Here is a 15889-nt window from a genome sequence, read left to right as displayed (position 1 = left end):
ATAGAGGAGAGATATCAGGAAAGATTATTTCGTTTTTGAGTAGTGTAGTCTACAATTTTGAATTGTTGAAGGCAGTGTCTAGAGTTGATTTTACATATATGAATGTACTCTCAATCTATCCTCTGTTTAAGATGGATATTTAACTTCAGAATTCCTCCTCCCATTTTGCATCAATAGAATCTGTTGAGGGTGCATTGACAGATTGGACACAAGTTTTTTCTGGAAAAAAGTTATTTCTGGGAAGATGATAGGGTTCCAAATGAAAGAAAGCAAACATTCCCCTGCATTTTAACTTGCTACTCAGTAGTCAAGCGCCATTGTCTTTTAGTGGATACAGCTGCAACTGGGAGTGAGGGGAGTGTGTGCTGGTTTATATGGGAGAAGTTGGGAAGTTTAAACAGAAAGTGGGCAGCAGCCTACGTAGAGCAAAGGTTTTATGGCACAAGCAAGAAGCCCTACTAACAGTTAGTTGCTATGGGAGGATAGTTTAGGTTAATTTGATAAATAATAAAGTAACCAGCCTATCAAGCCATATCACCAGCAGTCCCCTTTCTTTTGCTGTTTTTCCATAAATCATTATTATATTTACATTTAACTATAATACGTATTGTGTATTCAATGTCTGATCATTGTAACAATATTTTTCTGTAAAACTCAAATAGATTTAGAAAATAAACGTGTATTCACCCTTGATCTAGAGGACCACAAATTAAGTGAATGTATTCAATTATCCAGTCAGAATTCACAAACACCCACATGACCTTATTACATAAACAGCAAGTATTTTTATTTTCAATGACCTAGGAATAATGAGGTTAATGGCATTGCTCAAGGAAAGCAACCAATTTATTTTCTGTTTTCAGTTGTGATCACATTAAATTCCAGTGGACAGACAGATTTACATGGAAGCAAGGAATCGCATCATACATGTGTTTGTACATGAGAGAAAACTCTGAGGCACCGGGGTGAGACAAAGGCACTGGGTTATTTGCAATATTTGCATTTTGTACATCAAATCTGTTTCTTTCATGACAGAAACTTTGGTGACGCTTCACATTCTGCTATCTGCTGTGTGTTGCAGATATGCTATGTACGAGCCCTAATGTAAAACATTAAAATAAAGAGTCTGGAGGAATTGGGCCCCAGAACACACGCCCTGCTTGCCCTTTTGGTAATTCAGCACTGTTAAGGCATCCCGTATCGTACACGGCGGGATTGCTTTTAGTTTGGCAGAGCACAGGGATTGTGGGCACCATACTGTTCCTGGGGTTTGGTAATGCACCATAAAGTCTGTTTACCTTCCTCGCTGTGAAGCTGTCGACGCCATATCGGCTCCCAGCCATTCCTGCCATCCTAATGGCTAGTGCTGTTAGATGGTGCAAAAGCTAGTCACCCATGTTCCTTTAAAAGGCTTCCCTTCAAGAGGTCAGCGGGCTTCTGTTAAATTGCGTTAAAAAGAGGAGTTAGAGGAGTTTATGTTTGGTAAGGTTAGTCTTTCTTTTTAATGAGGTTCCTTGCTATTTTACTTTTTCAAAGAGGAAGAGCTACACAATATTTGTGAGGGAAATTAGCCAGATTAAACCTGACTTGACAGTTTAAATGGGCGAATACAGAGAACTAGCTTGAAATGAGTAACATGAAAGAAGTGGCTATAAACTGGATCAATGACAGTAGCACGCTCTGATGGAAGGAAGGTGACACCATCTGCCTCTAACTCCCATGGGCCCACTTGATTTCTACAATCTGACAGTGGCTGAGACAGAATACAAGCATTAAGGCAGACATGCACACACCACACACATACACTTTTAACCATGTAACACATACCCAGATTTTCCGTGTAGCAGACACAGCACCCTGTGCCAGCTTTGCCAATATACCCCGCATTGCAGCTAATAGAGGGAGGATGGACAAGGATGTAAAGAGAGTATAAGTAGACAGAGAAAGATGGATGAGAGGGACGAGGAGGAGGCGTGAAAATGACAAGAAAGAAATACGGGGGCGAAGTAGTGAAGGGAGGTTGGATGCCAAGACAGAAAAAGAATTAGACATCGAGAAAAAAGAGGAGTAGTCATTGACATGCATAGATGGGGGGTGTCGGCAGTTAAACCCAAGTTGGTGTGTGTGGGCACGCGTGTGTGTGTTTCTTTGTGTATGTCTCTGTGCATGCTTCCTTGAGTAGATGTCCGCGCTATTGTGAGTGGACGGGGTGTCCTATGTGGGATGGGGGGGATTGTTGAGGACAGACAGCGTGGTTCTTGTCAACTGGGTTCAAATATAGTGGCGGGCATACGGTAAGACTGATTAGGATGGCAAACACGGTGGACATGCCGAGACAGCCAACCACGCCCCCCCCCCCCCCTCATCTTGGGTAAGCTGCCAAAAGCTCCCAAACAAAAACTGTGGCAAAGAACAATTGAATAGGAAAACACGGTTGCTTTTCTTGTGGGTTGTCACTGTTTTGATATAGGTGAAATACAGGGTGCTTGTATTTGTCCTGTTTCACATATTGGATTGTACAAATATGTTGTTGCGGAGTGGAAAAGTGTTTTTCCGCTCTCAGGCATTGCTGAGTGGGGTTACAACCAAAGGATCAACCATTATGAATGGTTGACCTGGAGACTGCCTTACACCGGACAGATTGTCTTTCTGTATCACAGGGATTTATTGTGATGTTTACAGAATTACTCCCATTGTTCATGAAGAATAAATAACCCACTGAGGAAATAAGTATGCGCAATTATAAGTATAGATCAAAAAGCCAAGACATTTAAATGACACAACCCTACCTAATTATAGGAAGGCCACAAACCTGTATGAAATTAAAATTTAAAATGGTGTGGTTCAAACCCTGAATGCTGATTGGCTGATAGCTGTGATATATGTGAGCAATATGATACTATGGGGTGTAGTGTATGGCCAAAATACCACGGCTAAGAACTGTTCTTATGGACAAAGTATCACGGAGAGCCTGGACCCAGTGCTTAGCAGTGGTATAGTGGCCGTACCCCATAACCTCAGGTGCCTTATTACTTACATATATCACAGCTATAAGCCAATCAACATCAGGATTTGAACCATACTGGCAATATATGACAAACCCTTCAGGTGAGATTATACCATGTTTGTGTTTGAAATGGCACTCTTTTATCTCATGCACTACTTCTGATTACTTCTTTAAACAAGGATTAGGGAGCAAATCAGGGATGAGTTAAATTCCAATTTTATTTCAAAAATTTAAACAATTCAAGTAATGGAATTGGAATTCAATAATACTCATTGATCAAAGGAAATGTGTTCAATAAATTAAATATTACAATCATTGTTGTTATCATTATTTAACTGTAGAATTCAATTGTAAACTGTTAACCCTAAAAACATCTAGCCTAACATATGATATTGTACTGGAGTTCAATACTTTGACTTAAAGTCCTAGTTAATTAAATTAATACACATAGTATTGAAATTTGTTTTTATTACTTTTAACGAGTATCCCTGTTTAGCTAGCCTGTCTGAACAATGACACAATCAGTCTGAAAACAAAGGAATTCAAAATAATAATTGTGACAGTTTGAGAGGGATAATGTAATAAAATTCTTGAAAGTGACCTAACATTAGATTATTATTTGTCACTCTCATTGACTCACCGTACATTTATCTTAAAATAGCGACGTGGGACAGCCACATAACTCAGTTTCAGTAAGTAGCTACATTTTCTTTCTCAATACATATCTCTAACAACAAAGTCAGTGCTATAATGTAGAATTCAGAGGATTACATCTCTGAATTCAAAGACAATAAACTGGAAGGAGAGAATTGAAGTAGAATTACATTTGTAGAATTGAACCTAAACATGGTGCTAATTTTGTGCTGTGTATAGAGCTCCATTTATTTTGGACACCCCCGTGCCTTTCATTCACATAGGATACTGCTGATACAGTTTTTTTTATAACCATTCCCCATCCTTTAGGTGATGTATCCCACACGTGTGATTCATGGACGACTGTTTGCGTTGGGGTGTTTTCTCATGGCTCGGTCTGTGCATGAGAGACTTTGTGCTGAATGACTGCCCCCTCACAGCCCCGTCCTGTAAATGGCAGTTTTATGGCCCGAGTTACGATCCTCCAGCGGCAGTCTCCACTCCGTCGCACTGCAGGTAGAGCCTGGCTGCTTTTTGGTGCCCGGAGTGGGCTGGTGGGTTGGGAGCTCCAACCATGAAGACGGCAGATATGGACACACGACTGTATACTCACACCTGACGTCCTCTAATGTATATAGCAACTACAGGATGTCTAAAACTCTGTCCATATTCAGATAACCTTAATATACAGTATCGTGTCCTCTGTGAAGCATTTTCCCCCACATTAGGCTTTGCACTCCTAAAGTAAAAAAGGAAAACATTGAACAATTACAATGAAAGGGAATATTTTAAGCTTTTTGTCACACGCATGCCAGTGAGATCCAACGCCCTCTCTACCTGATTTGAATCACGGACACCTGTTTTGTTTTTATTACCTTCACCTGTTTTTCTCATCACTGTCCCTATTTAAATTCCTCCTTCAGTGTTTGTGGTTGGTTATTATTTACTTCTCGTGCCACTGAAACATGGTTGCTGTTTTCGCATGTAGTCTTTGTTACTTAGTTCTTTTATTAAAAGTCCTCCGTTCTCCCTGAACCTGTGTCCTGTCTTCTGACTACAGCATTACACGTTTTTCTTAATGGTATTTGTGTACATATCTGTTTCACCATTCAGAACCTTAAAATATGTTAACGATTTTATCATTATACAATAAAGTCAGGGAGCCATGGACATCAACCAGACACTAGAATTTCCTGCCACCTTCAGTTGTTTTTGCCTTAGTTGTCATCTTCAACAAAAGAAAGGCATGCTAGATTGGATTTAAATCTGGAGATTGAGTTCCCTCTGAAATGAGGATTAAATGTATTTACTGCTGTTTATTGCTTTCCACCCTTGTTTGTTCCAATTCTATTCCACCAGCCGGCCAATTTAACCATTTATGTACACATAATGTCCAGGAGTTGTGAGTAGAAGCCCCAGTGTGTCATATCTCCATTGTGTGTGTCTGAAGTAAACAAGGCTGAGGAAGGGGAAACAAACAAACCGTCTGAAAAGCAGAAACACATTACCTGTTGGGGGTGTGTGTCAGGTGGCACAGTCTCACAGTGTTGAAGCATCCATCACAGTCTGTGTCCAGGGATCCCATTGGGCCGTGCTTATTGGACAAAATTGCACCAGGTGTGGGACCATCATCAGCAAGGATCTCCTTGAATAGTCATGCTACAGTGACTACCTCAGGTGGATCGGGCGCCAGGAAGATGAGATTGTTAGTTGAGTAAGAGTGACCTCACATACTCTCATTGATCTGTCTGACTTCCAGGTTGGATGAACAGTTAAAAAAAAAAAAAAGCAGAAGAAGAAAGCAACTCTCCTACTCCATTCAGAGAGCAATTTAAGCAAAGTCGTAACTACAATTGAAGGGAAACATTGTGGAATAAATCAATAGAATGCTAGCGGCTTTGAGAATGGCAGCTATTTTACGCAACATCACAACAAATTGTTGAAATAATTTTTTCCAGACATTTTAGGATTGTTTTTATTGTCTTAGATCAGCGGCTAGTTTCATAATAATTCGACGAGTTGAAGACCTGCCACTGCATAGGACCTGAAAAACAAGCCTTAATGAACATATTACCCTCATGCAGCCCATCCGCCGGATCCCCTCCTCCACTCCTCTCCACAATCTTCTCCTTCTTTATCCCCTTTTCTCTGTGTGCGGGTTCACTTATTCAGATCTATCTCTCCTTCCCTTTCTCTCTCTCTTCCACACACACAAACACACCCTGGTGATGAGGCCGGGGGGACTGCAGCTCGGCAGTGTGCGCATGGCCGTCTGTTTAGTATTCGTCTCACGTCTGGCTGAGGGAGCCACATTAAATTGGGATCAGGCAGATTAGAGGTCTAATATAGCGGGCTATTAAAGGCTGCAAATGAGAGCCATGGGTTCCAGCCAGAGCAGGGGCCCACTCTCCCAGCAGCCTAGAACAGATCTTGGCTGCATGTCCCCCTGCCTACCTTCTCCCTCACACCACAACCACACGCGTGCACGCACACATGTACACACACAAGCACACATACATCACTAACATAGAGACACACCGGGAGGTCCATTTTGGTCATGTTTTTTTGGTGAAAGTTTGAAGTAATTGTCATGTTTCTAGTTATGAGGTGGTGCCTCTGATGTTTGGGCTTTAACAAGGTGAGATGTGGAAAGATATAAAGGTTGATTGGTACTATAGATCACTTGATGAAGGGGTTGCATTGTTGGAATAGATTTAGGATACACTTTCAAAGGATTTGTCCTGGCATTTTGGTGATTATGTTTATATCTGCTCTGTTTGATGTTCTGTTGTTTTCTGTTTTACTCTTGTCCAGTCAGTTAAGCGCTAGTTGTACTGCAGTGAACATGCATTACAAACAAACTATTATCATTGTTATTCATTTAATTATTAGTGGTATTACAGCCAACAGGTTTCTTAAGGTGGCCTCAGGATTTCTGAAACACTACTAACTGGAGATTACATGCAGTTTATCTGCCCCCTGATTGAGCCGACATATACAGTGTTCATTGTGAATGCAGTTTTTGCAAGCATGTTATATTGTCTTTAAAGGAGAGCGGTCAATAAAGCAGAATTGGATTGAATCCTGACCACCGTTTTTGAAAAAGATACACATGCTTCAAACATGCCAAAACCCACACAGCGCAATTAACATAACATTTTCTTTGCTCCTGGAAATAGTCTCTATATAGCATCTGAGATACAGATAGAGATGTCTGTTTTTCTGACTTCTCCTTCCAGACATCCCCTCTTCCCACTGCTGGCCCTGCTATTTGAGAAATGTGAACAGGCCACCCAGGGCTCAGAGTGCATCACCTCTGCCAGCTTCGATGTGGACATTGAGAACTTTGTCCACCAGCAGGAGCAGGACCACAAGCCTTTCTTCAGTGAGGATCCGGAGCTTGACAACCTGGTTAGTAGCCTGCATGGGAGCCATCTCAAAAGAATGACATGGCTTTATACCATCTAAATCTAATGCTGCCTAACATTGAGGAGTAAATTCTGTCGTCTTAATGGAGCTTTTTCACGTTGAGGATATGCGATACGTAGCTCAATAGTCTAAAGCAAGGACAGAGGGTGTTTTGGTAGTACAACCCTTGTTGAAACACTTGTTGGCCCTCGTTGCGCTTTTCTTAACACCATCCCAGCTTGCAAAACAATCAGATACTCTATCTTTGCACAAGTTATACACATGGACATGCAAACTCATCATGCCAAAAAATATATTTCCGAAGACCGTTTCAAAAGACCATGGGCTGTAGCCCTGGAAGCACAGGCCTAGCAACATCACTGGTCTGATGTGTCTTCTTTCACTTTCAGGAGACGTCTGACTTATCTGATGTGACCTAACTAAGTTAAGCACCTTTGGTCCCTCTATTGGTGGAGGAAGGCATTGCATCTCTAATACGTTTCTTCTATATTCTACTCATTTTTCATTTGTGTTTTTTCTTGTGTGCACTGTTCCCTCATATACTATCAATTAGCTTTTTTCTTATTTTTTCTCTTTCTCTGACACACACAAAAACACATTCTTTTCTCCTTTGTCTCTATTTCTATTCACGGTTTCTTTCTCTTCCCCAGTCCCTATCAAGATTTCTCCCTCTCACCCTTCCATGACAACTAGCAGTGATTAGAAATGAGAGACATATAGAGAGAGAAAATGAGGAAGGGAAAGGGAAGGTGGGCTCTCATCATTACAGGGGTGCTCGGCCGACAAGTGGTGTGGCAGTCAATTAACCCTGCATCTGTGTGCTTTACGAGGTGCCGGTCGAGGGCTGGCTCTTGCAGACACTAACTCTTCCACAGGACAGTAACACTGGAGCAGACTGGATGAGACGGGACCCAGTTATACGACTAGCGGTAATTGGAAGATTCATCCCCTCCTTGGCAGAGCACTTTTCCACCCCATTCTGGTGCCCTTGAGTGATGATTTTGAGGGAATTAGTACTGGGAGGGGAAGCCTAAGTTGGAGAAAGGACAAAGATTGGATCATGGTAAAGGATATGAAATAGCTCATGGATTTGCACATTAGTTAGCAAGTGGATTATTTATGTCAAAGGCAATCTGGGAATGTTCACTGACCGACTAAACCCAGACAGATCGTCTGTGAGGCACTGTCCAACAGTCTACCTCAGTCATTTAGCCGGCAGGCTTTTGTTCTTTCTCTCCTCCGAAGGTGAAGGCCATCCATGAGCTACATTTACACATTGTTTTAGCTGGAGAAAGCAGCAATGGACTTTGCTGAAACTGAGCAAGTATAGACTAGCATTCAGGCTAGCACGTGGCCTCCTTTGTTAACCAGTTTTTGAGCCTGCTTATTTTCCTCTGTCTACTCCTCAGATGGTCAAGGCCATACAAGTGCTGAGGATCCACCTCCTAGAGCTAGAAAAGGTTAATGAGCTCTGCAAGGACTTCTGCAACCGCTACATCACCTGCCTCAAAACCAAGATGCACAGCGACAACCTGCTCCGCAATGACATGGGTGGGCCGTACTCACCTTCACACACGTCACTCAGCCTGCAGCAGGTCAGAGACAGAAACACTTCGTACTTACTCTAAACAGACTGTATTTGATATGCACTTTGAGGGAGCCAGCAAGGGGTTTCAGTTTTCTTTCTATTATGTTTTTGTCCAAACAACATCTTTCAGGACATTTATCTTCTATATGCAGCAATAAAGAACGTATGTGCTATTCAGCGCTATTCATGAGATTTCTATCTGCAGCATTTAGTACATGCTGAAAATCTTTTTTTTCCCCCTCAACCCACTCATTGGTTACCTCTCTTTCTGTCACCTCTGACCTAATCAGGATCTCCTCCAGACGTCGTCTCCTTCCATGACATCAGTCTCCAGCTCTGTCAACTCCTCTGGCATCATGGTGCCCACCGGAAACCTGCAACAAGGCAATGTTTCCATGACTACTATCAACTCCCAGGTGGTGTCAGGTGAGAAGACTTTCCACCTTCTACAATCCAGTTGTATGTAAAAATTGCCTTACTTCCCATACTTTTTGACAATGGTCCCTTATGATTACTTCTTGGATTACTTCAATAGAAAAATAATAGCTGTAATCATGACACGTTGCATGACAGATTTATTTCTTTAATATTTTGCAAACATTCTAATTTGAACCCAGTTGCGCGACTCAGTTGTTGTGTGTGTGATCATGTGCGCAAAGGAGGGTGTGCATAACAAGATTAGGGACCGATGAAGCGGTAGTTTTAATTTTCTCCGTTTTTTTACCCGTTTGACCCGCTCTCAAATACATTTTTACTGTAGCCACCTCAACATCATACAGGTAGGCCATGTGATTCTGCTTGCTCTGGATCTCAGAAAAGTGGTAACATTGGATATCATTGGCTAACCAATATCATTGGTTATCACGTTTGCGTGGGTAAAATATATTTGAGTGTGGGTCACGATTGCGAACGTGCATTTGCGTGCCTGTGGTTTCTGCATCGTTTTGACAGTGCTGGTGATTGTCGAGCAATACATCAGAAAATTGCAGATTTATTGTATGTGCGAAAAGTGACAAATATCTCGATTTTTATATAAAATAACGTCAATACCCTTTTTGACCATTTATTTTTCAAAAATGTTTTTTACACAAATAGAATAGGCTAAAACATCATTAGATTTTGGGTTATGTTCAGACAAAAAGTCTGATTCTTGAAGATCAAGGGATTAATTGGAATAACTGAATATCTGACTGACCTTTAGCGTGTAATGTAGAGATCTAGCCCAATTATGCTGAAGTAGAAAACAATGGTTTAGAAACCCTTTCAAAAGTACTGTACATGACCCATAAGGTAAAATGTTAATTAGGTTTTTGGCCAGCTATGTAAACTCTAACATTGACTGATCCTGCAAAAGGTGTTCATGAGGCATTGAGTCCATTGAGACAACTCAAAATCAAATTCAATATAGCCTATATACCTGAAGAAGAGACTAGTCAATTAAAACTTTCAATCTCCACTACTTTTCCTTGTGCGCCTACATTTTCTTTGTGTGCTCCTATATTTTTAAAATTTAGGAGCACATGTGCTCCTTGTAAAAAATGCCAGCTTAGAGCCATGTACCCAACCCTGCAGGTAGGTCATAGCATATCCCAAATTAAATAAAGGATGTTCACGTATAATTACAAATATACATTTAGTGTTAATGTAGGGGTTCTATATCACTCAGCAGTGTGAATATGGGTTTCTTGTCATTGTGTATGGCAGAATGTTACCCCTCCCCTCCGGAAATCCCTTTCAACCCAGAATCTCATTGCAGCTTTCTCTAAGATCAAAACATACTCAAAGCTCAAAGTAACAGCCAGGATTAGAGATTCTAAATTAGTGCTAATTAGTAGCAAAACAACAACCCCTTCTTCCAGGACCCCTAGGTGAAAAAATACATGTTTTGTGCTGTCCTTGTTTACGTGTGGATGATGGTATTGTTGTGGTAGAGGGACATGATAAACTACATTAGGGCTTACTGCTTTTAACAGAAGAACAATTCACCAACGTTTTATGACCACAAAATATCCCCTTAGGTGGCACCTTGTATCAGCCGGTTGCCATGGTGACGTCGCAGGGGCAGGTGTTAACCCAGGGTCTCCCCCAGGGGACTATCCAGATCCAGAACTCACAGGTGAGGTTGCCAGTAGCTTTCTTAGTACATCCTCTCCCTGCTTTGTCCACTATTCAGTCCACCACCACAATCTCATCCATCCCCATAATTCAAGATTCAAAACCACTCCTACTAACACTGATTGTTAAAAGGCATTGACCACTTCGGTAAACAGGGCGCCCCTTGTTTCAATGTTTGCGAATGCATCATTAGACGAAAAGCAGTTTTGTTTATTAAGTCTATTGCCAACACTTTATTCCAATTAATATCATAAAGGTGTTAAGTATTGTAAATCCTACCATAAGATGTGCAGTGTAAATGAATAATGAGTGACAAATACTCTTAATGCAGTGCAATAACATTTATTTGGCATACTATTTACAGTACCTGCCATCAAATGGCAGACCTATCATTTATTACCATGTTACGACACACCTGGCATGAAATATGAATGTTAGAGTAGTAGAATATTAACTAATATTTCATTATTAAACCAAAAAGGTTCCAGCACACTTCGCAAAGTATCCCTTTTTTTATGAATGTTTCAGCCTTTATCCTTTAATTTGCTGACATTTCCTCCCTGACACAATGTTAGCACAATGTTAGCATCATTTTAGCACAATGTTAGCATCATTTTAGCACAATGTTAGCACAGTTAACAAATGCACTGCACTGCGCTGCATCCTTGTTGATTTTCATTTCAAATCTAACGAAACTCACAGAAAGCTCTGGATCATAGTATGCAAGTATATCTCCCCTTTAACCCTGGCAATTCCTACCCAGGTGGTCCATATCTAAATCAGACCACCTGTATACTGGCCTCTGGAGCAGACTGTGGAGTGCTGTGCTCTGCGGCCGTATTAGACAGCCAGTGTCAGCCAGGCAGGTAATTCTGTGTTTGACAGACAGCGGCAGCCTCGGTGAATACCCAGGACTCAGCCGATGCGGCGCTCTACACGTGGGCTGGGAATAGAGTGCAGCCCCATAGCTACATCACCGACAAGCTCCCGGTAATGATACCCCGGCTTGGTGCCGCCAATTAATTCAACCCCGCTTTCCCGGAACATGCATTCCCAGGGCCGAAGGGGATAGGGGGAGGGATATCCACGTGACACTTAGCTGCAACTGTAATGAGGAGTGTGTGTGTGTGTGTGTGTGTGTGTGTGTGTGTGTGTGTGTGTGTGTGTGTGTGTGTGTGTGTGTGTGTGTGTGTGCCTCTGTGTCTCTGTGTGTTTCTTAAATATTTACATCAAAATCAGCCTGGAGTCTTTCCCTTCTCATGATTTTCTAATGCCAGTGTCTGCATGAAATTAATCAAATTAGTGTATTGTATTTATTTGTTTATTTACTATTGCGTTTTGTCCTACCAATGTATACACACAGACGCAAGGCTTATATTTTCTGTCAGGGAGACTTAAGGAAAGCATCAAACATGTTACGGTTGAACTAGGACATTGGAGCAGTTAATTGCGGTTGAGTACTGCCTACCCATATAAACTCGACAGACATATCGGTGCTTTTTCATGATTTCCTCAACCACCCACCGAGTTTGCACAAAACTCTTATCAAAGCCAAACTTTTAACTAGAAAAGGAGATTTTTTGAAGTAAATCTGGTGAGCTTGCTAGTTTTGCAATATTAATGCTTGTAGAATAATGGCATGGTGGTTGTGTTGATGGCAGATTTAATGGTAATAGTTAGAACGGTATTAATCAAGTTGTACTAGGATATGTCACTTGTGTAGAATGCTAAAGACTGCATTTCGCAATTGAAATCAGGACAGCAGAGTCCCTTATGCTTTTCTGAAAACTTCTCGGGTCAGCTAGCAACTTTTAACATAGTTTTGGCACTTGATTTGGCAGCAGCAGAAGAATAATAATAAGCATTAATTATTTTCAGTTGTTCTTTATTTTCAGTAAGCACATTTCATTTCAAGCTTTTTATTTCTACTGCCTGGTTTTTCCACACTTATCCTTTTTTTTGAGACAGACTTCTCATCTTAGATTTCTTTTTCATGTACCATCTCAGGTCTAAGTCAAGTGTGTTGCAAATCAACGTTCCTTCCTTGACTTTTATTTTAAGTACCATTACTAAAATTGGGTTGCTATGGCGATGGTGAAGAGGGCGGTTCTGCTTGTGCCCTTGTGAAAGGACAGATAATTGGCACTCTCCCTTTGTTACTGTGGCAACAATAACACCCCAACCCTCTCCATCCTTTTCTTCCATTCAAGGTAAACCTGGACCTGGCTTCACTTTTGGACAATGATGACAAGAAGCACAAGAACAAGAGAGGGGTCTTGCCCAAGCATGCCACCAACATCATGCGCTCCTGGCTTTTCCAGCACCTCATGGTGAGCTACCAACATTTCAGTGTTCACATTGAAGTGTAGGCACTCTTATGTATCACCATGTTGACCACTAATATTTAAGTATGAACTTACAGCTGCTGGCTGACAAGTGACTAGAAAGCCCCCATGGGCGGTGCAAATAGTTCAGCCTTATTTGGGAGTGGGGAGGCATCGTCAGCAGAGATTTACTGGTATTATCACTGTCTAGAAGATCCATTAAAAGGCATGGGTGCCTGCTAAGCTAACTGAGGTTATCAGATGAGTGAAAGTGTCCTCACATGTGTTTATGAATGTGACATACTGGTTGGAACAGTGTGGAAAAATTAAGGAGTGCTTGCCAAGGATGAAGACTTCCCACAATATCTATCCCAAATCAGTTAGGATCTGTTGTGTTGTGACAAGTCCATAGATACAATCTGATGTAACAAAGTTGGCCATTTACATAAAAAAAAAAATATATATATATATAATATAAATAAAAAGGATTTCTTAAAAATAAGAGTTTTGTTTGGTGTGCGAAAACAAGGAACCCTGATTAGCAAAAAATTGGACAGCTTCATAATAATTGGGGTGAAGGTTAGTAGGTGAAAAGTTAGGGCTGGCTTTCTGTTGGTTTTATGTAGACAGTTGTCACAGTGACATGCCAAACATTGTTGTCCAGCATCAAACGCAGGAAAAAGTATGCATGACATCAGCAGCCTGATGATTGGTGCTGCATCAATTAACCCATTGGTTTAAAATTAATAAGGTAGTTAATTTTTATATACCAAGCCAGGCAACTAAAAGTAACTTAATGACTTTTAGTTTTGGTTCATTTTTAGTTTGTTCAAATAATGTCCAGCACATTAGCTTACAGTATCTACAGTAACTCCCCAATCCAGTACCTATCTTCAATCCCTGCCATCCCTGGCATTCAAGATCCAAAAACATCTGCACATCAACAGAAATAAAAATCTTAGCATCAACACAAATTATTGTTAAAGGCATTGATCACCTAGTAGTGGCTTTCTTTGTTCCAATGTTTGTAAAGGAGCCATTAGAGGGACAGCATTTAAATGTTTTTAATGAATTGGTAACCCTCTCTGTCATATAGTGACAACGTCTTAAATACCATAAATCCATAAGCTGTACAGTAAAGATGGATAATGAGTGATGAACTCCAAATACTCTAATACTCTCTAATTTGTATTTACTATTACAGTCAAATTCATTAATGACAAAAACATGTTTTGTTTGTTATATCTAAACCGACAATTGCAGCAATAATCCACAATCTAATTAATGCTGTTTCGCCAGCAACATCAAACAGCATTCTGGTTGTCTACAAACATGTCGATAGAGAAAGTATGCACAGGTTTTTAGTGTAATAGCTGTGAATAACTGAGGCCTCATCCACACAGCACCTATAGCTTCTACCCCACACGCACTCTAGCTAGATGGAGGCAATATCATACTAAAAACATAAATAATAATAATACTTTTTCATATTTATAGTGTTTTTCATAGAATTTCTCAAATCGCCTGCATTGTTAAAAACAATATAGGTCATCGTAGGGGTCTTACAGCCACTGGACTTCTCTTTCATTCTATGTGGAGCCCTGGCTGATGCCTCAGCAGCTCTGGGCACTAGAAAGCTCAACAGACCAAGTTCAGAATAGTAGCCAGTTGCCCTCGCTACGGGCCCTTTGCATTTTCACCTGCGATTCCTCTGTCCCCTATGTCTCTCACACTTTAGGCGTCCCCACAAATAATGTTCTGAAAATTCAGAATCTGGCAGCCAATATGGATCGTTCCGCCCTCCGTCCAAATCTCCCTGATGTTTAGGGGTAAATGAATGAGACTGAGAAGTGAAGATATGGACTATGGATGGGAGATGCCAGTGGCTTTGCACTCTTCATTCATATACTCAATGAAATGTTGGCTTTTCTGTTGGTGTGCCAAATATCCTGTATCTTTCCCTTTTGCAGCATCCCTACCCAACAGAGGATGAGAAAAGACAGATTGCAGGACAAACAAATCTCACCTTATTACAGGTCAATAACTGGTAAGATTTTAAAACAACTACTGTAAATGCAGTGAAATGAAAGTTATATGGCTAAAGTATGGATGAAATCATTAGACATATGTGAGTGTTCAGAAGGAATTTTGATCAATTCAAACTTCAATGCTTTTTACTACCTGATGGTTATATATGATATATTGGCGCCATCTTCTGGTATACAAAATGCTCACAGTGAGCTCAGTGTAGCTCACTTGGTAAGAGCGTGGCAATTGCAACATAGAGTGATGCGTTTTAATTTCAATGTGGGCCAGGAAAAGTATGAAAATATATGCACTCTCAAGTGTAAGTCGCTCTGTATAACAGCATATGCCAAAGTACTTCATGTTTCATGGACACAACAAAATGTTTCACTTTGTGTCTCTCTTTGGTCTCTTTTCACTCACTTCAATCCTCTGTCTCTGTTTATATGTCTCCCATTCTCTCTGTGTCTCTCAATCTTTCTCTGTCACTCTCTCTTTTCATCTCTAGGTTTATTAACGCTCGCCGGCGCATTCTCCAACCTATGTTGGATGCCAGTAACCCAGACCCAGCTCCTAAAGCTAAGAAGATGAAGTCCCAGCACCGGCCAACCCAGCGATTCTGGCCAGACTCCATTGTGGCTGGAGTCCTGCAGTCACACGGACCTCATTCTAACAACACTGACAGTATGTCCAAACCTATTACAACATTTCAATGCTCCCAGCAAAGATAGCTCTGGTCAACATGGTTTCCATCTTCTTTCAACTTCC

The 15889-nt window shown here is 41.0% G+C and overlaps 1 protein-coding gene and 1 long non-coding RNA gene across 5 annotated transcripts in view; one reads left to right on the top strand and one right to left on the bottom strand.

The window, feature by feature from the left end:
• The window catches only part of pknox2 (pbx/knotted 1 homeobox 2), a 110283-nt gene that overhangs the window by 90548 nt on the left and 3846 nt on the right, over positions 1-15889 (top strand). For 3 of the 4 annotated variants that reach the window (XM_034293195.1, XM_013134619.4, XM_020048370.2), the window contains 8 exons: positions 6880-7051; positions 8479-8664; positions 8948-9083; positions 10676-10773; positions 11658-11762; positions 12983-13102; positions 15067-15143; positions 15630-15805. In XM_034293195.1, coding sequence (XP_034149086.1) covers positions 6880-7051; positions 8479-8664; positions 8948-9083; positions 10676-10773; positions 11658-11762; positions 12983-13102; positions 15067-15143; positions 15630-15805 — 1070 coding nt within the window. The remainder of the gene's footprint in view (positions 1-6879; positions 7052-8478; positions 8665-8947; positions 9084-10675; positions 10774-11657; positions 11763-12982; positions 13103-15066; positions 15144-15629; positions 15806-15889) is intronic. The other variant, XM_020048371.3, reaches the window with a different exon arrangement.
• LOC105027134 lies at positions 859-6873 on the bottom strand. Its single transcript, XR_829258.4, has 3 exons — positions 5715-6873; positions 5149-5308; positions 859-4379 (listed from the first exon to the last, which is right to left on the bottom strand). It is a non-coding gene; the product is annotated as an uncharacterized LOC105027134 (long non-coding RNA).

Source organism: Esox lucius, chromosome 7 (genome assembly GCF_011004845.1).
Source record: "Esox lucius isolate fEsoLuc1 chromosome 7, fEsoLuc1.pri, whole genome shotgun sequence".
In the NCBI taxonomy this organism is placed as follows: Eukaryota; Metazoa; Chordata; class Actinopteri; order Esociformes; family Esocidae; genus Esox; species Esox lucius.
This window is presented reverse-complemented; position numbering and strand designations above follow the sequence as displayed.